This window comes from Pecten maximus, chromosome 12 (genome assembly GCF_902652985.1).
Source record: "Pecten maximus chromosome 12, xPecMax1.1, whole genome shotgun sequence".
In the NCBI taxonomy this organism is placed as follows: domain Eukaryota; kingdom Metazoa; phylum Mollusca; class Bivalvia; order Pectinida; family Pectinidae; genus Pecten; species Pecten maximus.
The window spans coordinates 40,854,211-40,881,547 of NC_047026.1; the positions used below are offsets into that span (position 1 = coordinate 40,854,211).

At 36.6% G+C, this 27,337-nt stretch overlaps 3 protein-coding genes across 7 annotated transcripts in view; 2 read left to right on the top strand and 1 right to left on the bottom strand.

The window, feature by feature from the left end:
• The first annotated feature begins 4,346 nt into the window (after positions 1–4,346).
• On the top strand, positions 4,347–8,665 carry LOC117339627. 2 transcript variants are annotated; one of them, XM_033901321.1, is made up of 5 exons: positions 4,347–5,674; positions 6,010–6,145; positions 6,511–6,662; positions 7,305–7,407; positions 8,043–8,665. In XM_033901321.1, exons 1-2 carry the CDS (start codon positions 4,982–4,984, stop codon positions 6,124–6,126), a joined length of 810 nt encoding a protein of 269 aa, XP_033757212.1. In that variant the 5' UTR covers positions 4,347–4,981; the 3' UTR covers positions 6,127–6,145; positions 6,511–6,662; positions 7,305–7,407; positions 8,043–8,665. The 2 variants fall into 2 exon arrangements, with proteins under 2 accessions (XP_033757212.1, XP_033757211.1); XM_033901320.1 differs by having other exon boundaries at positions 8,050–8,665.
• On the top strand, positions 6,586–8,300 carry LOC117339042. Its single transcript, XM_033900406.1, has 3 exons — positions 6,586–6,662; positions 7,305–7,407; positions 8,043–8,300. Exons 1-3 carry the CDS (start codon positions 6,586–6,588, stop codon positions 8,298–8,300), a joined length of 438 nt encoding a protein of 145 aa, XP_033756297.1.
• A 2,015-nt stretch (positions 8,666–10,680) lies between the features above and the next one.
• LOC117339569 (uncharacterized protein ZK1073.1-like) overlaps positions 10,681–27,337 on the bottom strand; it is a 103,833-nt gene continuing 87,176 nt past the window's right edge. For 3 of the 4 annotated variants that reach the window (XR_004535264.1, XR_004535263.1, XR_004535265.1), the window contains 4 exons: positions 26,731–26,875; positions 17,149–17,200; positions 14,618–16,332; positions 10,681–14,540 (listed from right to left, as the gene is read on the bottom strand). Coding sequence is in view for 1 of the 4 variants with exons in the window: in XM_033901253.1 (XP_033757144.1) it covers positions 16,151–16,332; positions 17,149–17,200; positions 26,731–26,875 (379 nt within the window). In the remaining 3 variants the exon portion in view is untranslated. Of the gene's footprint in view, positions 16,333–17,148; positions 17,201–26,730; positions 26,876–27,337 lie in introns of all 4 variants that reach the window. The other variant, XM_033901253.1, reaches the window with a different exon arrangement.

Here is a 27,337-nt window from a genome sequence, read left to right on the forward strand (position 1 = left end):
ATACTAAATTAATATTATTAATATAGGTCTCTGGCAAATTGCTTATATGTTCAAATAATCCAAAAATCATAGCTTGTTTATTAATTGCAAAAGGAATAGTAATGATCTCTAAAAGTGATTCAAAATTGAACAAAAATTGTTGAACTTCATTACATTCCCATAAAATATGGGTGATTGTCTCCTGTCACCATTACAGAATGTACAGTTAGGATTATTTGTTTGGCCAATCTTGTAAATAAAAGCATTAGTGGTTCATATGTGATGATTTATTCTAAACTGTAGCCATTGTAGTTTTGTATTTTTTGTTATTCTAAATGGGAGAGAGTATATCTTTTTCCATGCATCATTATTAAAATCAAATATATTTCCCCACTTACTTACTCGGCCTTTTTACCAGGCCGCAAAATAACACATTGTTGGCGCTCCTTCCTTAACATCATCACCAATTTCCAGCTCAATAGCACCAGTGGAACTGGAGAAGAAGTTTAAAAATGTGTTTTTCAAGATGGCTGCCATGGCGTCCATCTTGGATTTCTGACCGACCCCATAAACAGCAACACTTGGTCAGGGACCATCTCAGGATCATTTCTGGTGAGTTAGAGCTGAATCCCACTGATGGAATTTGAGAAGAAGTTTGAAATATGTGTTGTTCAGGAAAACCATGATTGCGCAATCATGTTACAAAATGGCCGCCTTGGCTGCCATATCAAAGTTTTTACGAAGTAGAAAAATACCGCCTTGGCTGCCATATCAAAGTTTTTACGAAGTCTAAAAATACCAACACTTTGTTGACTCTCTTTCCTTAACATCCTCACTAATTTCCAGCTCAATGGCACCAGTGGAACTGGAGAAGTTTAAAATGTGTTTTTCAAGATGGCGGCCATCTTGGATTTCAGACCGATCCGAAAAATAACAACACCCTGTCAGGATCATTTCGGAATCATTTCAGGCACGTTTCAGCTCAAACGCACTGTTGGAACTTGAGAAGAAGTTTAAAATGTGTTTTTCAATATGGCGGCTATGGCGGCCATCTTGGATTTCAGATCGATCTGAAAAATAACAACACTTGGTCGGGATCATCTCAGGATCATTTCAGGCAAGTTTCAGCTTAATAGCACTAGTGGAACTTGAGAGGAAGTTTAAAATGTGTTTTCAAGATGGCAGCTATGGCGGCCATCTTGGATTTTGGACTGACCCGAAAAATAACAACACTTGGTCAGGACCATCTCAGGATCATTTATGGCGAGTTTCAGCTCAATCCCACTGGTTAAACTTGAGAAGAAGTTTGAAATGTGAAAAGTTTACGGACGGCGGACGGTGACGCAGAGTTTATTTCAATCCCACTATGGACCCCGAACAGACTGGGTATACAACAATGCTTCTCAGCGGCCTGGTGTTACACTGATCCTCTGTCTTTCCGCTATGTCCAGCACTAGGCCTTTGATCGTGTGTTGTTGACAAGTTCTGATCGAACCTCGATGAGCTCAGGGATCTGGTCCACTGCATCTAAATGTAGTTAGTTGTTCTGCATATGGGTGACATTGATTTTTCACCCATGACCTTACCAGTTAGGATAGCTATCAATAGCCTTACCCTTAGGATCAAACAGGTCAAATGGATCAAACAGATCAAAAGCCGAGATAAGAACAATGACTGCTTTCATTTTGTTCCTTGCTTCTGCTATCCCATGGCAAATGTTTTAGTCAGACGATACCAGTCCCCCCCCCCCCCCCCCCCCCCCCCAACAAATCACATAATATCTAATACATTTTTGACAGTAGAATATGGAGTAATACCCGTGAACACTGTATCTAAAGTGTGACCTTGACCTTTAACCTTTAAAGCTGAAAAGCAATTGCAAGAAAGCACTTTCAGAAAGAAGCATTGTATGAAGTATCATTTTGATTGGCAAAAGCAAACTCAAATTATTGCATGGAAACTGGATCTCTATATTTAGCAAGTGACTTTGACCTTTGACACAGAAAAGCAATCCCAAGCAAGCACTTTTAATAAGAAAGCACTGTATGATGCTTGAGTTCGATCGGCCCAAAGGACTCTCAAGTTACTGCACGGAAATAAATATGACTGACGTACGGACGGACTGACACAGGGCCCAAAGTATCCAAACTAGAAACTCTTCCATAACAGAATGCCCTAACAGACCACTGAATTTATTGTGTAAAAGATTTTCTAGCTATTTTGTATGATTCTAAATATATACCCCAGAAATGCTGAAATAAGTGACTTAATTTTTACTATGTTTTACCCCATGCAAATATTGAATGCTCAACCAGTTTAGCACGTTTATAAGTCCAAGACCGGGTATAGCGGGTATTTCTGGCTAGGCGATTGGGTGCCGTAGATCGTGAGTTCGAGGCCCGGTGTCATGCATAATATGTACCCCCCTACCAAAAGGTATGCGGATACTTTTTATTCCTGCATAAAATGTACCCCCCTTGCATAAAAAGTACCCCCCTACCAATTTTTTTTTAATTTTGACTTCATCAATCTGAAATTGTGAAGATATGATAAGAGGACTCAGGGGATGTCATTTTCAATGTTTCTCACCCCATCCCACCAAATCCCCACCCCAGGGCCAAAAAAAATGATTTGTTTTTGCTCAAACTTCCAAATATGACTTGGAATCAACATTGGAAACCTTCATATGCATAGAAAAGACATCTCGCAACTTCCCCACCCCCAGGATACTTTTTATTCTCCTGCATAAAATGTATCCCCCGGATACCTTTTATTCTCCTGCATAAAAAGTACCCCATACCAAATTGTTTTTAATTTTGACTTTATCAATCTGAAATTGTGAAGATATGATAAGAGGACTCCTGACTTTTTCTCTGTCATTTACATTATTAGCCTCTGTGTTTTCATCATCCTCATCATCCTCATCCTCCTCCATCATCATCATCATCATCATCATCATCATCATCATCATCATCGTCACTGTCTAATATCATCAACATCATCGTCATCACTGTCTAATATCATCAACATCATATCACCTTCTTGATTGTCTAATATCATTACCATAATCATCATCATCATCACTGTCTAATATCATCAACATCATCGTCATCGTCGTCTAATATCATCATCATCATCGTCTAATATCAACATCGATCATTGTCCATCATCATCATCATCATCATCATCATCATCATTGTCTAATATCATCATCATCGTCGTCTAATATCATCATCGTCATCATCATCATTATCATCATCTTCTTCATCTTCATCTCCCCTCCTCATTTACATTATTAGCCTCTGTGTTTTCATCATTATCATCATCCTAATCCTCCTCTACTGGTATCATCATCATCCTCATCATCATCATCATCATCATCATCATCATCACTGTCTAATATCATCAACATCATATCACCTTCTTGATTGTATAATATCATCACCATCATCATGATCGTCATGATCACCATCATCGTTGTCTAATATCATCAACATCATCGTTATCTAATATCATCATCATCGTCTAATATCATCAACATTGATCATTGTCTAATATCATCATCATCATCATCATCATCATCATCATCATCATCACTGTGTAATATCATCAACATCGATCATTGTCTAATATCATAATCATCATCGTCGTCGTCGTCGTCATCATCTAATTTATCATCATAATCATCATCATCTCATCATCGTCATCTAATTTCATCATCATCATCGTCTAATATCATCATTATCATCATCATCATTTATTAGTTTTATCTTTCAACATATCACACACAATTACACATTTAAGAAAGAAAAACAGGAACATATATGAAAAAAATGTCGGTTGAGTTAATGTGTCATTTTTGTTTTTGCAGGAAAGGAACACTAAGGCAAATTTTAGGAAGAAAGTGAAGCCTTTTGTACTTCAAGAAGGCACACTTTATTACAATCACAAAGTCCATGGTCTCATCAGAGCTGTAAAACCAGATCATCCCAGAAGCATGCCACAAAAACCCCATGGGAGGACATCAGGGAGTTCGCCGAACCTGGCAGAAGATAAGCTCCAGATATCACTGGCCTTCAATGCAGAAGGATGTGAAACAGTTTGTTGAAGAATGTGATCCATGCCAAAGACAAAACAAGCTAGCTAAAATTCCATCGATCCTACATCCCATACTTGTGAAGGACAAAGCTTTCACCATGCTAGGAATGGATCTGGTTGGTCCACTGAGAATGACATCCAAGGGCAATGTTTACATAGCTGTGCTGACAGACTACCTGACGAAGTGGCCAGAAGTGAAGGCAATTCCAACAAAGGAAGCTTCTGAGATTGCAGCATTCATCATAGAAACTGTCCTGAAGTGATCCTCACTGACAGAGGAACAGAATTTTGCAATGATCTAAATGACAAGTTATGCCGCCAACTTTCGATCGAGAGACGGGTAACAACTGCCTACCATCCCCAAACAAATGGATTGACAGAACGTTTTAATCAAACTCTGTGCCATGCAATTGTGAAGTATGTCAACAACACACAGGATGACTGGGATACATATCTACAGCAAATAGCGTTTGCCACAAGGACTTGTGTCCAAGCTTCTACAAAGGAAACCCCATTCCAACTAACCTATGGCAGGAAAGCAGTCCTCCCATTACAACTGGACATACCAACAACTTTACCATCAGAACCAGCCCTTAATGAGGAGGATTATCAAGACCTCATTAATGACAGAGCTGCCTCCTTTGCCGAACTTATGAGCCTTCAGAACATCGCAAAAGAACGGATAAAGGAAGCTCAAGTCAAACAGAAAGAACATTATGATAGGAAAAACAGTGGGAAAGAGCATGCAGTTGGAGACAGCGTCCTCATCCGCAACAAGAAACGGATAAATAGGAAAGGGGATAAGCTCCATTCCAAATGAGTAGGACCGTTTACTGTTTCACTCAACTTAGGGAAAGGTGTCTACAAGGTAGAGGGAAGAAAAGCGAAAGTGAACATCAAAGATATGAAATTATACCGACGCCCAACGAAAACCCAACAAAAGACTCCTGGAGATTCCAGTGATGAGCCAAAAGCAGCAATCACAAAACCAAAGACAAAGACAGAAACAAAAAAGAATGCCAGCCACCAGATTCCCAGACAAACAACAAAGACACTTAAGCTCCTACCGTCAAGAAAGAAAAAGACCATCAAATCTAAGAAAAAGGATAATTTGCCAACTGCTGTACAGGCCAGGATAGATGACCATGTGAGGAAAATGGACAGCAATATGAAGAGGAAGATTTTCAGTATATGCAGCAATACAACCATACAACAGCCAACCAACCCAACAAATGCTGTAATAGGGAGTTCGCCGACACTATCAATTATCATGGAAGCTGACAGAAGATTTGGAAATGATGTGGAAATTTGCACCAACGAATTTCTTTCATGGTACATGACAGCAGGGCTCGAAGTTCAACTGGTTGATACAGTGGATGCTTTCATGTTGGCTTCATCCCTTGTTACCACGTCATTCCATGACAGCGTCTCGATAGAAGACATCTTGAAGACAATACAGAATGTGCCAACGTCATCAATGAGTGCTGATTCACCATGCAAGATCCTCAAGACAACAACAAAGATGACAATCGGGAGCACAACTATTGATAGAAAGGATCTCTACACACTTTATCCTGATAAGTGGCTGAATGACCAGGTAAATGTATAATCAAGAAGATCATGAAATCAAATTAAGTTATAACCCGTTTTAATATTTTGAATACAAAAAACAGTGATAATGGGCATATTCCACTTTTTTGTGACTTAAAACTTACTACACAATCAAAATACTGGAACTGGATTTGGTCACTGTTCAGAACATCACAATAGCAAGCTTTATAAGATACATACTAGGAAATGTAATCGAAAGAAACTAATACTTCAGAAATGATATAAAGTTAAATTATATAAAGTTTAGGTCCCTTCTTAAAGATTATCTTAATTTTACATCTTAGACATATGTGTTCTTAATTTCATTTATATATTTATTAGGTTATCCATGCCTACCTAGGACTTCTGAAGGCTGAACACAATGATGTCAACCAGATGGGATGTTATGTTCTCCCTTGTTTCTTGGCAAGCAAGTGGGAAGCAGCCCTGGACATATAGTGCATGGCTGTATCCAAAGGTATTTTACAAGCAATGTTTTCTTATGAAAAACACTCTACCTGGTAAAAGTATATGATCAAAATCTGAAGAAAATTAAAGTTCATATGTATAAAATATGAATATATAAATGAATCACTCAATTATATAAATCACCTAAGAAATCTTAGTCCTATCAATCGACATCTGTTTATTAGTTTTGTTGAAAAATTGATCCCAGTTGCGGACTTAACAAATAAATGTACAGGCAGAATGTTGTATCTTCACAAGACATTTCAGGGATAATGGCATTTCCATGCTTATATCATCAATAATTGCAGTATTCATAACTGGTTCTTCAATAGTTATTGTTTTTAGAGTTTAAAGCATAGAGATGTCCTTTTCCAGGTACCATTGGAGTCATACCAAACAGTATTCCTGCCTGTTTGTTACCAACACCACTGGTTTCTTCCGGTTGCCTCCATGGAGACTGCTTCTATTTCTGTGCTTGACTCCCTCCCTGATGTAGGAAGAACACAGAAATTCTGCGAACACTGGAGGTAAGTAATGCGTCATGAAAATTCTCATTGTATTTTTGAGTGACACTATCCATCCTTAGCTGTGTACCAAGAACATGTACTTCGTATTTGTTATTGGATCTATCTGATATTCTATCTGATATCATGTCAATCATATTAATTCATTAACAGGGTAGTACCACATCAATGACTTGACTGGTAGTAATAATTTCAAGTTTAGTAAAAAAATATTTGATTATTGACTTTCAAACCGGTTCACAAATATTGCTACCAATCTTTAACAAAGGGGCAACATTGACTGATGATGTCTTGAAAGATAGCGTACCTAAATTAGATCAGTACTTAAATTGGGCCACTTTTTATAAGTTCACAATAAAGGTTTTAGAATATTTGGAAATGCAATATTTTTGTCTATAGCTAATTCATTCAGGACTTAAATTCACAACAGATGAAAATCATCATTTATTTACGTTATGAAAAATGGTAGGTCATCGAGTATGTGTTTATTTGAAGCATACAGTAAAATAATACAAAAGTGAACTCGGGAACTGATTTTGGTCCTCCCACCTATGATCAACAAGATAAATAATACCACATTCAGCGCTTTTAAATCATAATAATACATAATTGAGATGATATTCATTGAATATAATTACACTTTAGGCACTTCATGGCAGCCAGAGGAGACGGGAGGACATGGCAGACTGGGGACAACACTTCCAACAAACAGATGGATGGAAACGCATGTGGTGTATTTGTCTTAATGGTATGCATTCCATTTTCAATTTCTTTTTTCCCTATATAACATTATTATTAGGTATTGAAATATTAAACATGTTTTAGTAAATTTCTTATTGTTAGGGACATAATTTCAGTCATCTAAACAATGATCAGGAACACAAGATGTCTTATTCTTTTTTATATCCCACAAATCTTCCCTAACATGAAAATAAGTTGATATCATACAGTAATAATTAATTTTTCTTTGTTTTCATGGTAAATACTCAAATGTGATTGGTCGAAAAATTCTTTTCATTCTTCTATGAAAGAAATTCCTAGAATGCCGCTAAAAATGTGACGTCACAATACGGCAATTGACGTTGTGTATTGATTTGAGAAAAAGAATCCCATTTAAAACCAGTAAAATTGTACATAAAACATGTTTTAAATTTGAAAATCATTTTCAAAAATTAATTATAACTGTATGAATCCGCATAGCGGATTCTTACATAAGTTTGCAAACAAAATTTGTTTCATACCCCGATGAAACTAAAACAAATTGACATCAACGCTTAAATGAAATGTTAAATCTTGAATATTTCGCAAGTTGTACACCTGTATCTAATATTCTTGCTCCTTTTGTTTTGAATTTAGTATAATGTTTACTCTTTCACCACACAGAATGCAGAAGCAATCATCAAGAAGACCTCAACAAAAGTCATGAGGCACTGCCATGTCGGTTACTTCAGGAAGTATGTGATAAAGAGACTTTTACAGGATCCGTCAAGAGCCAATGATGCTGCCTGTGATTTACCTTTTTGTGCAAACACCGACAGACATCTTCGGAGAAACCAGTGTGATAGATGTGACAAGTGGGCTCACCCCAAGTGTTTGGGACTTCATCAAGACAAGACAAGGTCACCTTGTGTGTTTTGTTAAAACAATCGTTGTATCCACCTATTTCTGGCAGTTTACCCTTTTCCAGTTTTATAGTACTAGGGAGAATCTGCTCAGAAAAATTCCTCTACAAAGTTGAATATTTGGGCTTAATAGTCCCCTACCGGTGAAACCTGGGGAACTATAGGTTTTGCCTGCGTCCGTCCGTCTGTCTGTTTGGTTGAAGTTTTATAATGGCACACCATTCACTTAATAATGGTATTAGGATGCTGATTCTTTGCAAAAAGTTTCTTTGGGTGTGTGTCATTACTTCTGTATGGTTAAAACTGAAAAAATACTTTCATTTTTTGAAATTTCTGGCATAATATGCACTTTTTTCTCTGTATAAAAGTTTTGGTTAAAGTTTTATTGTGGCACACGATTCACTTAATAATGGTATAAGGAAGCTGATTCTTTGCATAGAGGATCTATGGATGTGTGGCATTACTTTTGTACAGTTAAATTTTTTTTTTTTTTTTTTTGGAATTTTTGCCATATTATGGACTTAGCTGTTTTTGCTGTATTTTTGAGGTTAAAGTATTGATCAAAGTTTTATAATGGCACACCATTCACTTAATAATGATATTGGGATGCTGATTCTTTGCATCGAGTTTTTTTGGGGTGTGTGGCATTACTTCTGTATGGTTAAAACTGAAAAAAAATTATTTTCCTTTTTTTTTAATTTCTTTTCGATATTATGGACTTAACTGTTTTCTCTGTATTCTTGGGGTTAAAGTTTTGTAATGGCCCTCCATTTACTTAATAATGGTATCTGTCATCAAACAAATCCAACTAAAGACTAAAGTTGTGTTTTTTGAATTTGTCATTATTGGATCTTGTAATTTTGCTGGCTGTTTTGTCTCTTGCTTAGGTTTACAGACAGAATCTTCATGTAGATTAATAGGACAAAGTCATCTTGTATACATATCATGTTTTGATTGATTATATATTGTTATAGTTATATTGTTCTTATAATACAATTAATGTATATTACTGAAACCTAAAACTTGTTACCTTGTTAATATTGTTACTACTGAATAAAAATTGAAAATTGGACTACAGATTTGGTTTTGTTACTTGCTACTTCTGTTCCGTTTTTATGTGTAGCAGCTAGCCTATTCTTTCCGCCCTGCTGAAAGTTCCCAGTAGAAACAATTGACTGGCTGGGTTTTTTTTTCCAAAGAAAGGTTTTTTTCTATGCATATGAAGGTTTCCAATGTTGATTCCAAGTCATATTTGGAAGTTTGAGCAAAAAATTTTTTTTTCATTTTTTTGGCCCTGGGGTGGGGATTTGGTGGGATGGGGTGAGAAACATTGAAAATGACATCCTCTGGGTCCTCTTATCATATCTTCACAATTTCAGATTGATAAAGTCAAAATTAAAGATTTTTGGTAGGGGGGTACTTTTTATGCAAGGGGGGTACGTTTTGGTAGGGGTATAAAAAGTATCCGGGTACTTTTTATGCAGAATAAAAAGTATCCGGATACTTATTATGCAGGAGGTACATATTATGCATGACACCGGTCAGGGCACGAGTCAAAAAGTTGTCTTCCTTCTTCATTTGTGTTGCTAAGTTAATATTATATATCTATTTATTAGCACAATGTATCATATACACTATGTGTTGGTGATCCGAAGATATAGATTTGAATTTCCTGTCGTAGTTGTACCGAGAGAAATAGACTAATATATAGAGATATATATATAGACTAATCATGCTAAGCACTTATATGGCTCAACTCCCATACCAAAAACTTGAAGCACTGTTTTTAGAGATTATGTGCAACAGAAATGCTAAAATCAATTTTGAATATATCCTTCCATGTGGATCATAAATATATTGAGACTTAAACTACTCCATAGCAAAAGGCACTGCTGGATCATATGATTGATGTGTGTAAAATTTTTTTAAGTTATCTTGAATGGTTTTTGAGATATGCTACAGCCCCAGGCAGACCAAGGAACGTAACCTTTTTGTACATGTATATTCCCCTCCATCCTTTGTCCAGATAAATCACCTCTGGAGTGGAATCACTCTGTAATGATTATATATGTATATATTGGACTGTGCCAACAAAATGTTGTTTTATATATTGTAGTATTGTTGGTTTATCATTCAATCAACAGTCAGGTCATTTTGAGGTTTGTAGGATCTCCTACGTAGTAGTAGCTGGTAGCTACCACAGTGAACAACATCATACACCTGCATGATCACAAAGTACGGAGATGTAAAATTACTTACAAACTTGGCAAAGTAATCAACAAGCAAACCTTTATTGCCTGACCAAGTTTGTAACTACTCCATAATATACCGGTACATGTAAATGGTGAGTATATAATACCACATGGTTTATACATTTGAAGAATGACACAAGGCACAAGGAATATATAACGGTTTATTACAGTGTACATAGCTGTTACTACCCTAGGACGTGGCAGGTGCCGCCTAGCAGAGCCAAGTGGCTGTGTACACAGGACACAACACAAACACATCCACATGTCGTACATCAGGTTAGTAAAACTCAGGGAAATAAAAACAACCATTCACCCACATTATTCCGAATAACACTACATGTAAATCAAATATATAACATCATAAGTTCCTTATAAAATGGGATAAAAATGTGTCAGACGTATTGCATAACGGGTGATCTCCACTAACTGTTGGCTATGTATCCTTACTAGAAGCTCTTCCTCAAGTTGGTTAATATCAATATCATAGAAAATCTGTATCCACCTCATATGAGATGAATTATTGTAAAAAGTGGTTTTGTCAAAACATTCATTTAATATATTGCCATCATAATGTTGTACTCAGAAGGTTTTATAAACAAAACCATTGGTCACTGGTGACATAAAATGTCCTTACTGACCTCAATGTATTTAAACAGTTTTCAATCTTCAACATGGTAGTCATATTTAACTTAACTTATTAACATTTTATACAATCTTTCTTTCACAAAGGTAACTTTCCATACTTATTTGCTTTTTTTTATTACAAAAAAATATACAAACTTCAAGATTTGAAACAGAAAAGAAAGGTATTTTTATTATCTAAAAATAAATGCAATTGCTACTTTGATCAGACTGCACTTCAAAATACAATACAAATGTATTGGATGAGTAGAAATTAAGATATGATTGCTGTGGCTGAAATAATATGAATATGGCACACACAGTTAAACATATATCTGAATATCAAAATACCAGTAGGCACTATTCAACATAATATACATGACTAGATTTTTTTTTCTATTTTACAAAAGATAAATGTAAGGTAAATTTAGGTCTTCTAAAATTCAAAGCTCAAGGTAATTACCATTTTTTCAAGTTTGACTGTATACAAGGCTGTAATATATGTAGTTTGAGATAATTCAATTGGACTATTTAAAAAAAGCTTGCATGGAGACTTAATTTGCGTTAACAAAAATATGTGTTTTATGTTTTTCTGAAACATCTGTGATGATTTTAAATATATAAACAAATAACGTGACTGGGAGCAATATAAAATTCTCAATAAGCTCCTATTTCCAAAACAATTACCCAGGTACTTTAATTAACCATTAATTTATCAAAAGCTTACTAACATAACACATATCTACCCCATGCCAATCTTGTTTTGTCCCTATACATGTATAGAGAACATTACCTGTAATAGTGTTGATATCCATACATGTATAGAGAACATTACCTGTAATCGTGTTGATATCCATACATGTATAGAGAACATTACCTGTAATAGTGTTGATATCCATACATGTATAGAGAACATTACCTGTAATAGTGTTGATATCCATACATGTATAGAGAACATTACCTGTAATCGTGTTGATATCCATACATGTATAGAGAACATTACCTGTAATAGTGTTGATATCCATACATGTATAGAGAACATTACCTGTAATAGTGTTGATATCCATACATGTATAGAGAACATTACCTGTAATAGTGTTGATATCCATACATGTATAGAGAACATTACCTGTAATCGTGTTGATATCCATACATGTATAGAGAACATTACCTGTAATCGTGTTGATATCCATACATGTATAGAGAACATTACCTGTAATAGTGTTGATATCCATACATGTATAGAGAACATTACCTGTAATAGTGTTGATATCCATACATGTATAGAGAACATTACCTGTAATCGTGTTGATATCCATACATGTATAGAGAACATTACCTGTAATAGTGTTGATATCCATACATGTATAGAGAACATTACCTGTAATAGTGTTGATATCCATACATGTATAGAGAACATTACCTGTAATAGTGTTGATATCCATACATGTATAGAGAACATTGCCTGTAATAGTGTTGATATCCATACATGTATAGAGAACATTACCTGTAATAGTGTTGATGATATCAATCATTGTTTGTTTTAACCAGGAATCTGCCTGACAGTTAATCTAATTAATGGTTGTAAATATAGGTCCCCATACATTGTGACTCAAACTTCCACAAAAAATGCAAATACTGAGCATTCAAGTAAAGCAATACCAGGATAAAAGTGTAAACAGAAAATATATGTTGTAGCTGCATGTAACTCTGATTTGAATTGAGTGTACAATCTTCAATAGGAATCTGTGAGTGACTATCTGTACAAGTGTGTCATGATGTGACACGGAGAAAATGCTGAGGAGTAAGTATGGAATAAAAACATAAAATACTAATTAAGGGTATATAAAAACTACACATTTGTCTCAAAAAATAAAATACTAAAACATGGTCTTAATGTAAGGAAAGCTATATACATCATGAAAAAAATTCCTCTGTATTCTGACATTTGTGAGAAAGATTGAAAATTGGAACCATACTTTAATGCTACTGCCTAACATAATTACCATTTCGATAATTAATTATTAGAAGTTTTAGCATTTGAGAAGTTTTCATTTCAAAATACCGTTGTATATCTTAAGACAAACATTTTGGGAAGTCTTTTTATACACATCACAAGTAGAATAAGGGTTGTAAAAACTTTCATGAACAGCTTGTATTTCAGTACTAAATTCAACAGTCTGTAAACCTACTTCACTTGAAATTATCAGAGTTCTGCCAACAGCACCCAATTTGCTTTTCAAGAGGACAAATATACTTTCAGACCTCTTAAAAGTGTATTTCAGTAAATATAGAAGATCTTAATTATAATTTTATCAGGAAAATAAACAATTCTATCTTTAATATTTCTTAGCAAAAAGGCACAAGAAGGGCTATTACTTCAGGTTTATGACTAGACCTAAAACCCTGGTACAAGATAGATTGGACAAAATGTTACTTTCTGAACAGGGCAATTCTGATGCGTCTTGATATTATTCAACACCAACAAAGTCCACTTAAAATTTGTTCATTCAATGGACTTAAATTATGAAACTTTACGAGGACTCTCACTGTTATATAATTTAAAAAGCTTAAAAGTTATACATGTATTTCCAAAATGATGATTCACTGAATAAAATCTTTTCTTTCTTTTTCTTTATCTTTTATTTATTTAATCATTGTTTTTTTTCAATAATGATTGCAATGCCTTGTAACAAATATGGCATATACATGTATGAATAAGATAAGGATGATGAGAATTTGTCAAAGTGCCAAATAATAGCAAACATTGAAAGTTTTACCCAGTTACCAATATCTATTATCAAATTAAAAATATCTGACGTAAAAACTTATGTTCAGGCATGTTTTTTGTTTCACATTCTGAAGAAGGACTGAACAATGAAACCATGAAAGCACCACTAATGAAAAATAGACTTTCCCAGTCATCCATACCTAGAACTACAGAAATTAACCAGGGAGAAACATGATAACGTAGAAAATTGGGGGGAAACTTGACCTGACACTCGGTCTCCTTTACAACTGTTAGTAATACACTTTACCTCAATAGACTGGGACCATTCCTATAGGTTACCTACCTGTTACTCAGTCTCGCATACAGCTGTTAGTAATACACTTTACCTCAATAGACTGGGGCCATTCCTATAGGTTACCTACCTGATACTCGGTCTCCCTTACAGCTGTTAGTAATACACTTTACCTCAATAGACTGGGGCCATTCCTATAGGTTACCTACCTGTTACTCGGTCTCGCGTACAACTGTTAGTAATACACTTTACCTCAATAGACTGGGGCCATTCCTATAGGTTACCTACCTGACACTCAGTCTCGCGTACAACTGTTAGTAATACACTTTACCTCAATAGACTGGGGCCATTCCTATAGGTTACCTTATTCTCTGTTCTAAACTGTTCTGTTGTTAACCATACTTCAGTGTAATTTTTATGTAAGTAAATGTCTTGGTTACCTACCTGACACTCGGTCTCGCGTACAACTGTTAGTAATACACTTTACCTCAATAGACTGGGGCCATTCCTAAATGACTGCCTTAAGTTGTTTTGCTGGGAAAATTGAAATTTTTTTTATCAATAGCATCAGAATAGCTACATACATATATAGTACAGAACCAGATCAACTACAAAATAAAACCTTTAAACATATTAATTCCCTTTTACATTTCTAATACTTCTATAAATGGCTATATCTTGATGAAACTTTTTTTATGAAAAAGCAATATGCATTTGGAGTAGCATTAAATATGAATGAGTTGATATATTCTGATAGCATTATGCCTTGAAAATAAACTCCACTATAAATGTTAATGTTAGAAAAAATAATCTTTCATGAAGCTCTACTATTTCATTTTGCAATATAAATGTATTTTTTTTGTTTGTAGTGTTTCACAGGGCCAGTAAGTGATTTGAAGGTGTATTTTAGTAGATATTGATCATGAGCCACAGCTTTGAGTTGTGGAGTAAATCTCTACTTCAGTGCAGTATATATACATTGATAAATTTACCCTAAGTGAACCGATCGTTGTGGTTGTCACAAGAAAAAAAAGAGAAAAACATAAAAAAAAAAAAAAAAAATGATATTAAGATCATACAGTGGTCACAAATGCTTGTTTATGACACCACACAAAACACTTACATCTTGGGTTCTAAAACTGCATAGTGCTGTATTATGTCATTGTCAGCAGCCACATGACTTTCTACAATGGGTTTTTCCTGACATCAGATATGCACATTTAATGATGTAAAAGCTGTTAAAATCCACCATTAATTTCCAATTTAACAAGTGGTTTTGGACATACTCTGATTTTGATCTCACCAGCATCAGATATACACACATTTAAACACAAAATTCATGAAGTATCAGTTTGTATTCTATTTTTCAACATGGCATCTTTGTCAAATAGACACACAGCTGTAGATGGTTTGGTTGTTCCTTCATCACCTCCAAATCTTTACTGCAGCATATATAAAGTAGAAAAATCGCTTTAAAACTCAAAACCCTTTGAGAAATGTACACCTGTGGTTCTGTAAGAGATACACTGTACATTCAGACCAGTTCAAAGTTTAATTTTTGGAATGAGACGTAAAGAAAATCTGGAGGACCCATAAGTATCTCCTTCAAAGTCTGTCCATGGATATTATAAAGCAAATCATCATAATTTTACAAAACTTCTGTTTTGTACAGTTATACCATCACCTGCTATTGATAAGCCAAATTTCTTTCAATCGACACAACTGGGGAAATCCAAGCCTCTTCCTCATTTCTATCACACATATGTTTGTGAAGCAGTGAACATCCCTCTAAAGGTGTAGCTAAGTGCATGACAGTTGCCATGGTAACAACATTGTAAATAAGTGAGGCCTATGAGAGTCATTCGGTACAGTGCCACCTATCTGGTAACACTGGCCAACAAAGGGAGGTCACTTTGTGACTAAAACATCCAGAGAGCCATAGTCATCTTCAGAAAATTAACAGAGGATCAAGTTCAGTTTTGGGGTGGACTGGTGGAAAGTGGGCTAGACTTGGGGCTGGTGCTGAGTCTGGAGGGTGATGAGGAATAGATTCCCGTTGGACGGTCACACTCCTCCATAGACATGCTTCGCTGCTTGGGCAAGTTTTGTTCAGTGCTGGAGCTACGACGGACTCGAGGCATTGGAACTCCACCCACTGTACGAAGACAAACATGCTGATTATAAATACACAGATTTTGGTAAGTCTTAACACCATTTTTCAATAATTTTTACACTCTTAAGATTTATTTGGATGGTTTACTTTAAATAATTCCAAAGTTCCCTCTGTCTCTCGAGGACCAATGTCTGTTGGTGAAAAATTGGATGGCTTGATGATGGGGAAGATGAAACTACTTTCCTACCAAATACAAGGAACCAAGTGGAACCTACATGTAAAGTTTCAGAAAAAATCTTCATGGGCAGATGAATGACCAAATTTCAAGGTGGATGACAACCAGACAGACAATGGACCAGGAATATGTGGCAAACTGAAAAGCCACAGATCTGATGATGGTGGGCTAACTAGCGATTTGCCTACCGAGACCTAGATTGGCACTTAAAACATTTACTTCTAAATATTGCAGTCTACATGTATGTACATGTTTAAGTTGCATAGATCAATAGGCTATGGACCTGATTATTTACTGGTGTATTTCTCTGTGACAATTCTCTAAATACCTTAATTTCTGAAGTCCAATTTTAAAATCAAAAAGCAAAATTTCCAACATTTTCAAAAACTATGGTAGGCAGAGAAAATGAGTGGATACATATGTGTGGGTGCACTAGTCTGTTCTTTCCATTGCTATCTCATTCATAAGTATTGCACTATTTTAAATTATCTAAAACATTATCTAAATGCACTAGATCCATTCATGAATCATTAAAATTTCCAGTTTTTACATCAGATGTGATTCTGGACCTCAACAGTGACGAGATCAGAAAACAAATCCCAGCCATTAGGTATACTACTTACTGACTCCAAGGCCTTGAGCAAAGTAGATGAAAGACTCAGCCAATTTCTCCGGCTAAAAAAGAAAGAAAATAATTCAGCTAACTATAACTTTCACTGACTTTACCAAAAGGTGTATTATTTATGTTAAGCATTCAACAATGTACCTTAAAAATATGCAAAATAAAAACTTAAAGAATTTGATATCCTTTTGATTGAAAAGCTGATGACAACTTTCCAATAGCTGAATATAGTTCTTTCCCTATTTCTTTAATGCTTGTGGAAGATTATTGATATACTCCTGAATCAGTAAACTGCTTGTAAACTTTGAAAAAAAATCAACTGAACGACAAATCGGTCTAGTTAACAGAACATGTTGTACAACCAAAGATAAAATCCAAGATGTACACAGCCTAAGTTTTTAAAATTTTATTTATACTATAAGATGTTAATTAGGCCTGCAAACATCTATTTTATGACCCCTAGTAACATATTTTAACTCCGATAGAAAATTGCAGTCGCGTTGTCCGACGAGACATATCAAGTTTTGACATCGACGCCAGTACATCAGTCACGGATCATAATCGTTAACACTTTCGTCACTGAATAAATTGCATGATGGGTATTGTGGCCCTAAGAAAATATGCACGTGGCTTTTCCTGGCCTGAATTAATTTACGATTATTGACGTTCAATTTGACATTTATTTTTAAAAGCACGTTTTTGAGAGAAATGCATTGCAGAATTGATGATACAGACGCACATAAGTAAACAGGATTATCGAGAATATCTTATAGATTTAATACGCGTGAAAAATACAGTCGAAAACAACAAATTGGCTTGTGACTTGCCTACCTTGCGTATAATTCTAGCGGAGAACACGATTCCAAATTTGGGAATGTGTACTTTCGTTTTGCAGCGCGATCAAAACGTACATTCGTCATGGAAACAAGTATCATATTATACTTTTAAAAACGAGATTTACAAATCTAACTATTGGATATTGTTTTTGGAAACCGCTCTGTACAGTCAGCGGTAGCATGCAGTACCAACAGCAAATTCTCGATTTTGGTTGTTAGCCGCCATTTTGACGACGCGGTTCCAACATCAAGAAGGATAACTCTCGCCGCAACGAAAACTTAGGAAGCAAAATACAGTTTGAATGAGCTCTTCTAACATTTAATATAAACGAGGGAAAAAGAAAATGAAAACAATACAATGAACAACACAGTGAATCAAGTGTTAAACGCTTGCATCAAGGGTGGGTAGTCACTTGCAAGCATGAAAGGGCAGCCTTTTTCTTTGTTTTTTTTTCATTTTTTTTTCATTTTTTTTTTAACAAGTTGTGTTTTAAAATACATGATTTTTTTTATATTTTGATGCAATATTACAAAAACGCATTTTCGTAAGGCTTTTTTTCTTTTGTTTTTTTTTCTTCAATTTTTCTTTCTTTCCTTTAATTTGTTTTTCTTGTTTTCATTATTTTTAATTTTCATAATGATTTACAATGTAAATGATATTCATTGCTTGCAACTTAGTAGTTGAAGCAAATTAATACTGCCAGAAAAATTAAATGTTCAGCAAAAAGATTGACTGATTAATCCTGCCTCTTTGTGCAACACATGTAACAAACATGATACCATGACCGAGATGCAAACTTGTCCCAGGTAGGGTCAGACAATCCTTTCTTGAGGTGAATTTATCAACCAGTCCCCATATGATGCTTTATGTATACTGCAGGAATGACAACTATTGCTTGCCCTGTCCAGGAAGGTTGTTGGTACATTGAAGGAACACCTGATAAGAGTTCAGCTTTTATGATTAATTAAATACTGCAGGTTTTGATCTGCCTTGTTTACACCACCAATATGGGAAATGTAGTCTGTTATTAGTTCTGGGCAAGATATATTTCCCTGGCAAACTTGTCATCTTCTTGTTTAATAATCTGTGAGTCTGTGTATACCTCTGTGGCAGGTTCGATATGAAAAGTAGAGAGTGCAGTGACACATTTTTTTGTCTTTCCATACAACAGATACCAGTCGGCCTTTTTTGTACAATATCATCTGGCCTTTTCTGCATGATATCCCTTGGTAGATCATGGCAGTTGGACCTTAATTACTATAGACCTTATATATATATAATTACTGTACAACAGTCATAGGTGTTCTCATTCAAAGTGATGTTAATAAGAGTCATCCTGGTATACATGTCCCCAGCCTTGACCCTGAATACCAGTCCCCTGTAAACATTTCTTCACAACACTGGCTAGAGTTCCTTCTGTATGATGGCATCTTCCTCCAGTTAATTTATTATGAAAATGTCATTATAATATAGGGATTTATTTGTTATGAGTGGATACATTTTGAGTGTTAATAAATTTTATCTTTGCACTATAATTGTGATTGGGACAGCATTACATATGCACCTTTATGGATGTTGCATGAAGTTTGAGATACATGTTTTCACAATGAGTACAACTCAGTATGAATGTAATAAAAAATGGGTATTCAAAAAATGCAAGTACATGTAGGAGAAAAAATACCATAATCAGCTGATAATATTGTATCTGATGAAGTAGTCATTTCATTACCATAAAGTTTTACTGACAGCCTGGTTCATGACCACACTCAATGCCATACAAAGACACAGGAAAGCTTTCATTTAACAACACTAACAGCCTTTCAAGGCGGCCCTTCCGAGGTTGCTTGCAATTTTGTTTTATTCCGGATTTGTCACTTGTGTCAATTTCGAATTTGCAGTGTTGAGCACATAATTCCGATCTCCTCTATCAGTGTATCAATTAATACCTGATCTAAAAACAATGCCAGATAATCCACTGACTCCTTGTCTTAAGTCAAGGACCTTGTGTTTCCCCTTGATGTAAAAATATGTCGTAGCCTTCTCTCAAAATAATCGAAGCCGTAGACATTTTCAGATTTTGACAGCACGCAAAATAACTACATGACAACAAAGATCGCTACTTTATTGGTAGATATAATACTTTTCCATGATTGTAACGAGAATGTAAAAAACGATATGAATTACAAGTTCGAAATCTTTTAAAAAATCACGCAATTAAATATAAACCAAATCGTGAATTCGTATCAATCGACGTTACTCACATGTGTGTGTTTATAGAGCCATCTTGGATAAGATATGGTCATGTGATCATGATCTGTTACTAAAATTAGAATACTCGGTCTTCTGTTTGTGTTAAAAATCCGAATTATTAGCTCGTTTTCCCGATAAAGTATCAACAGAAATACAATGAAACATACATATAAAACCATGCAAGTAGTTTTGGAACGATGTCTTTGATAGATGGTGGAGATTTGATCATAAAAGCTAGCGAGTTGGCAGACACTGCCGCGCCGCTGACGTGATGCACCAGTGGTTCATTCAATTAATCAAACGTATCGTTGTTTCTGTGTTTTTAATTCACGAATATGTTAACCATTTGTACAAAACGCCAATTTAAATACATATTGCAAACTGTCCTCAACTGATTCCCGAAAAAATATATAACGAATCTAGTTGTTTGTCCTGTGTAATAAAGCTGGGAATGTTACTCGCTCCCGTCCGACCGGAAGTTCTCGAGAGCAGAAGTTAAAAACAAGTTGGACGTTATACGTAAATTTAGACATCTAAAGTTGTGTTACGTATTGTTAATTTCATTATTTATTGCCAAACATTATCTCATTCAAGTAAGAATCAGTCATGATTATTTAAATCGCTGTATCATCACTTCAAAAAAATGCAGAAAAAAAATCTACTTCCGTGATGCATTAATGCATCATTCGGCCCCGGCACGGTGATGCATTAATGCATCATTCGGCCCCGGCCCGGTGATGCATTAATGCATCATCAGGGCTTAAAGGGTTAAGATACTTTTCAAATAAACAAATAATAACCTATCAAATCCTCACGAAAAACGGCAATGTAGTTTGTTACAACTTGCCCTCAATTCCTGGTGATATTTCTTGCGTATTCTAGCGACATACAAATGAATATGAAACTGCGAACGGTCGTTGGTTCAGTTACATTAGACATAACTGCCATTTTGGCCGACTAGTGATGAGTCATATGTGACAGCTGAAGTTATCTTGTGGAATGCTCGGGTGCATTTGACTAAATAGGGTTGGTTTTAGGCTTATATGAAATGTTCCTGCATATGAACTCAGGATGAACATATGAGTCTAAGACATGTGGATAGTTTCTCTGTGAATGCATGTAAATTTCCACGACGATCAAACTTATTTTTTTACTTTCGTTTTCAAGGCAGGATCAAGACAGAACTACGTAATCCTACGCCTACAAAATTGCATATACTGACGAGGAAAATGTTTGTATTTATACTCTAAAATAGTCTAGAACACCAAACAATCCAAGCAAATAATTGCAGCAAACACGGTTTACATCAGTTAAATCGTGTCAATAATTGCTATCAAAATAGGAACTATATTAGGCTGCGGATGTATATCATTTGGATATTTTGTTCCAAAATAGTTAATTACCTCTCTGAATGTATATATTTTATGTGTTATTATTTGCCATCAATTGAGTAACATTCACTCCTCTCATCTTACAGCACGAGTTTGACTTGAAGTTATATATCTTTGTGTTATTATTGGCCATCCATCGAGTAATATTCACTCCTCTCTACATACAGCTCGAGCACGAGCTTGACTAGTAAAATGACCCCTCATTAGCATAAAGTTTTCATTGGCCAGCCTTTAGGCGCCTTTTGGAGTAGCGCCTTCCAATTTTTCCTCTCACTTCCATTTAGAATCCTGAGGTGTCAGGACAGATACAATTGTATCTCCTTTCTTGAAAAAATTTAAAGTTACGTGTCGAGTCCAGGCACAGTACTGAGTACCGACAGATGATCATGCGAGATCTTCGACGGTTATGACACCTCATTGAGCTTGATATGTATGCACATGATTTGATTAATCAGAGACGTATGTACCGGGAAAACTTTGCCAGAAGAATTCTGATATGCAAGTCTTTCCATCAGCCATCAAAGGCCTTACCTTGTGGTATCCATTGATCACGTTAACGTTGTTTACAGTGATCGAGAACTGTCACTATCAGAACGGTGCGTTCGATACGGCGCATAGTGAATTTCGCCAATCTCATGATATAGACTTTAAAATACTCAAAATGGCCACGGCAAGCAGACCGACCCGCGGAAAGAAAGTCAATTACAAAGCTCTACATGAGGGCACAGACACAGAACAGGTGAAGGAAGACGGGAGTTCAGAAAACGAGCTGGACTATGATTACCAAATAAACGGCGAAGGGAACGCGACCGGTGAAGACTCGGAGTCAACTTCCGGTGAAAGTCCTACAGACGATGATGGTACTGGTGTTAATTCTGACAAGCTTGATGACTCCGCAGACGAATTCGATACAGGAAGTACGCGTGGCAAACGAGGGGATTGTCGCGCTTCGTAAGCAAATTAGACAAGAAAAGAAGCGACGTTCCTTAGAAGCCAAAGAACATGAAAATCCAAGAACTCAGAAAAGAACTGGCTAACATTCGTGTGAACCGAGGGTCAAAGTTGACGGGACATTCTAGCAGGCAGAAGGACCATGGTACATGTAGAAAAGGACAAAAAGCAGGCAGAAGGACCATGGTACACGTGGAAAAGGACAAAAAGCAGGCAGAAGGACCATGGTACACGTGGAAAAGGACAGAAAGCAGGCAGAAGGACCATGGTACATGTAGAAAAGGACAGAAAGCAGGCAGAAGGACCATGGTACACGTAGAAAAGGACAGAAAGCAGGCAGAAGGACCATGGTACACGTGGAAAAGGACAGAAAGCAGGCAGAAGGACCATGGTACATGTAGAAAAGGACAGAAAGCAGGCAGAAGGACCATGGTACACGTAGAAAAGGACAGAAAGCAGGCAGAAGGACCATGGTACACGTGGAAAAGGACAGAAAGCAGGCAGAAGGACCATGGTACATGTAGAAAAGGACAGAAAGCAGTCAGTGAAGAAAAAAGAGACAATGTGAAAAATGTAAAGAAAGGTATGGTGAGCGATATATCTTTAGACACAGATTTAAGGAAGTTAAGGGAGTTGAGTGTGTTGTCCAAGAGGTCAGAGAAAAGGTTAAATGCATTGAAGGTTTTTGAAGAGTCTTTGTCCTCAAGTTCAGATGATAGCTTTGATGTTAGTGAGGGATCTAATTATGTAGATTCGGGGAAAAGTAAGAACAGGTCTAAACCTTCAGGAATTAAAAGAAAATCCAGTGATTCGGTTTCTTTCCCTCAGAAATACCCCCACCATCATTTGCAGTTTGAATATGTCAATCAAAACATACAATTCAATGATCTGTCCTTTAAGCTGTTCGTTGCAGGCGAGTTAGAAATTATCTCTAGCACAAATATTTCTGTCGGTGAAAGGGAGGGGAGAACAGAGTTTTTAAAACGCATTGTTTATTACTCGATTATCTATGAATGGAAAGCTCTTTTGTCCCTTTATGCTGCATGGCTAAGAAAAATTGAAATAAGGGAAAAGGACTGGAAACCATAATCCAGCTAGTATTGAGGTTCCAATTCTGTTAAGTCTAAGAACCCGAACTCCCGGGGACAGGGTTCTAGTGATAAATCAACAGTTTTGTTCTGTTCAGCTTATCAGAGGAATAAATGCACAGAAAAGGGGGACCATGATGGAGAGATCATGGGAGTATAAGGCGACATGTTGCTCACATTTGTGCCTCATGTTGGAGGAAGGACAAGGTAAAAAGGAGTCACCAGGAGTCCTCCCAAGAATGTCCTCACCACATTTGACTAGGCCCAGGGGGTAGGAAATCCCAGCCTAGTCTTGTGAGTATAGCTCCTAAACTCCAGCGAGTTGACTAGGCCCAGGGGGTAGGAAATCCCAGCCTAGTCTTGTGAGTATAGCTCCTAAACTCCAGCGAGTTGACTAGGCCCAGGGGGTAGGAAATCCCAGCCTAGTCTTGTGAGTATAGCTCCTAAACTCCAGCGAGTTGACTAGGCCCAGAGGGTAGGAAATCCCAGCCTAGTCTTGTGAGTATAGCTCCTAAACTCCAGTGAGTTGACTAGGCCCAGGGGGTAGGAAATCCCAGCCTAGTCTTGTGAGTATAGCTCCTAAACTCCAGCGAGTTGACTAGGCCCAGGGGGTAGGAAATCCCAGCCTAGTCTTGTGAGTATAGCTCCTAAACTCCAGCGAGTTGACTAGGCCCAGAGGGTAGGAAATCCCAGCCTAGTCTTGTGAGTATAGCTCCTAAACTCCAGTGAGTTGACTAGGCCCAGGGGGTAGGAAATCCCAGCCTAGTCTTGTGAGTATAGCTCCTAAACTCCAGCGAGTTGACTAGGCCCAGGGGGTAGGAAATCCCAGCCTAGTCTTGTGAGTATAGTTCCAGCGAGATGATCAGGTCAATACTTTTCTACCCTATTTTTTAACCAAGAAAAATTCAGGTAAGGAACCACTTTTGGTCAAACCAGAACCTAACAAAAACTTCACAGAGACTGAACAACATCGCGAAATCCGGGAATCAGGTAAGTAAAATCTGCGCTAAACATAACTATTTCCGAGCAATGCTAACTGATTTTAAAGACACTGAAATTTGTGATCTAATGGAATTTGGCTTCCCTGAACTCAGTACCTAAAAGAGACTCAGGAAAGGAGAGTTATCCTTGACCTTAGTCTTCCCAAAGGTAAGTCAGTTAATGCCCATATTCCCAAGGACACTTATCTTGGTAAGGCTATCCCAGAGTTGACGATCTCGTGAATCTGATTAAAGACAAAGGTAAGGGCTGTCACTTGTTTAAAAGAGACCTTAAGCGTGCATATAGACATATCCCAATAGATCCGGGAGATATCCACCTTGTGGGTTACATGTGGAGTGGCAAAATATATATGGATAGAGTGTTATCCATGGGTCTTAGATCGGCAGCTTATATATGTCAGAGAGTCACGTCAGCAGTGTCATTCATATGTCTTCAAGCAGGTTACTGCATCCTCAATTACTTAGATGACTTTGGGGAGCAGAGGTGCAATCTAAAAGCATGAATGCCTTTGAATTTCTTGGTGCTGTATTGCACAACAGTGGTCTTGTCGAGTCACTACCTAAAGCTGTTCCACCTTCTACTAGAATGGTATTTTTAGGGGTTCTGTTTGATACTGATACCTTAACCTTAGAGGTAACTCCTTTCAGGTTGCAGGAGATAACCGACCTGGTGGTGGTGTGGATAGGTAAGAAAGAGGCCAATATACAGCAAGTGCAGTCACTGCTGGCAAGCTGATGTTTGTGGCGAGTTGTGTAAGACAGAGTCGTATTTTCATTAGTCGACTCCTGAATTGGCTCCGGGATAGTACAGGGTCAAATGCCCCTTTCTTAGTTCCTTCCTCCAGAAGTTAAAAAAGACCTACTTTGGTGGAAAGAATTCCTGGTATTATACAATGGGGTGTCGATGATGAGTTTAGAGGAATGGTCTATGCCAGACGTTGAGTTTGTATCAGATGCTAGCTTGACAGGCTGTGGGGGTTTTTTCAAAGGGAAAAGTTTCCATGCCGTGTTCCCTCAGTTCATTCTTACACAGGACCTCAGTATTAACTGCCTAGAGCTTCTCACAGTAGTGGTATGTGTCAAGTTATGGGGGGATAACTGTAGGGGTAAGAAGATTGTTATAAACTGTGACAACAGTGCGTCTGTGGCAGTTATAAATTCTGGAAAATCTAGGGTAACTTTTATGCAGGCATGCCTTCGTGAGATCAGCTTCCAGGCAGCTGTTCATGAGTTTGAGCCGAGAGCCAGACGTATTGAAGGCGAGTCCAATAGAATTCCTGATCATTTGTCGAGATGGCATTTAGACTCTTCTCATAAAGATAGGTTCCAGAAATTAACAAGGGGGATGGAAGTTATGTTCCAACCGGTGGAGGAGGTGATATTCAAATTCTCCCATAGTTGGTAATACCTGCAGGTACATGTACACATACCAGGTATACGTTTTAGGGTGCATGTAATGCGATAATATACTACAATGGAAATTTGTAAATATTGTTTGTTTAGTTCATGCCTTATTATTATTGTAGGGGCAGCCCTTAAGAAATTAGAGGAAGATTTAAAAATCTCCATGAAAGCAGCATTTGCAGAGGGTTCTGCTCGAAACTTAGAAATTCAATGGCGGGCCTGTTTTGTGAGGCCTTTCAGCAATCATTATGTATATCATTTGTATGACAGAAAAGAGGAATTGTTAGCCGGAAACAAAAGCGTCACTAACAACATTTTCCCACCACGACGTTAACAAGGATTGTTCAAGGACAAATGAAAAGGTCAACCACAGACCAATTAATTTCAGAAGGAATAATCAGCATTGGCCCCAAAAAATACTGTATTTTAGTATTATATTAGCTTAAATGAACATTAAGAATTTAAGCTAAGTTACAAATGATTGCACAGGTTTTTATAAGAGTTAGCTGCCTTTAATCTGACCACAATGGTAGCATTATTTCATGAATAATGATAGTCTTGGCTTACAATTACTTATACTCATACATCAATAAATCATTTTGTGATTTGAAATTTGAATCTAGAAACATCTGTATTTTTTTTATCTAAGAGTGTCAATTACCCTTTCTTCTATCACATTGGCCACTCCATCAAACTCCAGCAAATCCGCCATATTCTTATCTAGCTGCTGGGTCATATGACCAAAGAGGGTATGCACGGTGTGGTTGAAGGAAGCTTTGGAACCTGTCACAGTCAGTACTCGGCACCTACAGCAAAAACAACACAATACTAGATAAACATTTTTTTTATTATTGTCAAATTGAATTCGTCCATGTAATATTTTTTTCACATGTTAGTTATTATGTCAGTAGTGCAATATACCATGAAACATTTTGTCTGCACCAGTCAGAAATTGATTGTGATGTCATTATATTGACCATGAGTGTTAATCGGTCAATTTGAAGCTTTGATTAGAAGTTCTTTTTAATCAACCCATTAGAACATTGCTAACCGACTTCAAGAGTTATACGAACTGCTCATGGATTTAATATGTACATGCATGATGGCAGACAAGAATTGGTGGAGCATACCTGGTAAATATACTCCCATATAATCCTAATATAATTCAGTAGCGCCATTTGTATTTCTCAAAGGCGAATAGCCAGCTAGCTCATTAGAACTTGTAACTAAATTTATATTTGCACCAACAAGAAATTTTGCAATACTGT

Coding starts and splice junctions, on each gene's coding strand:
- LOC117339042 (XM_033900406.1), top strand. CDS start 6,586: ATGGAGACTGCTTCTATTTCTGTGCTTGACTCCCTCCCTGATGTAGGA. Junction 6,663..7,304: donor AAATTCTGCGAACACTGGAG/GTAAGTAATGCG, acceptor ATTACACTTTAG/GCACTTCATGGCAGCCAGAG. Junction 7,408..8,042: donor GTGGTGTATTTGTCTTAATG/GTATGCATTCCA, acceptor TTCACCACACAG/AATGCAGAAGCAATCATCAA.
- LOC117339627 (XM_033901321.1), top strand. CDS start 4,982: ATGAAATTATACCGACGCCCAACGAAAACCCAACAAAAGACTCCTGGA. Junction 5,675..6,009: donor ATAAGTGGCTGAATGACCAG/GTAAATGTATAA, acceptor TATATTTATTAG/GTTATCCATGCCTACCTAGG.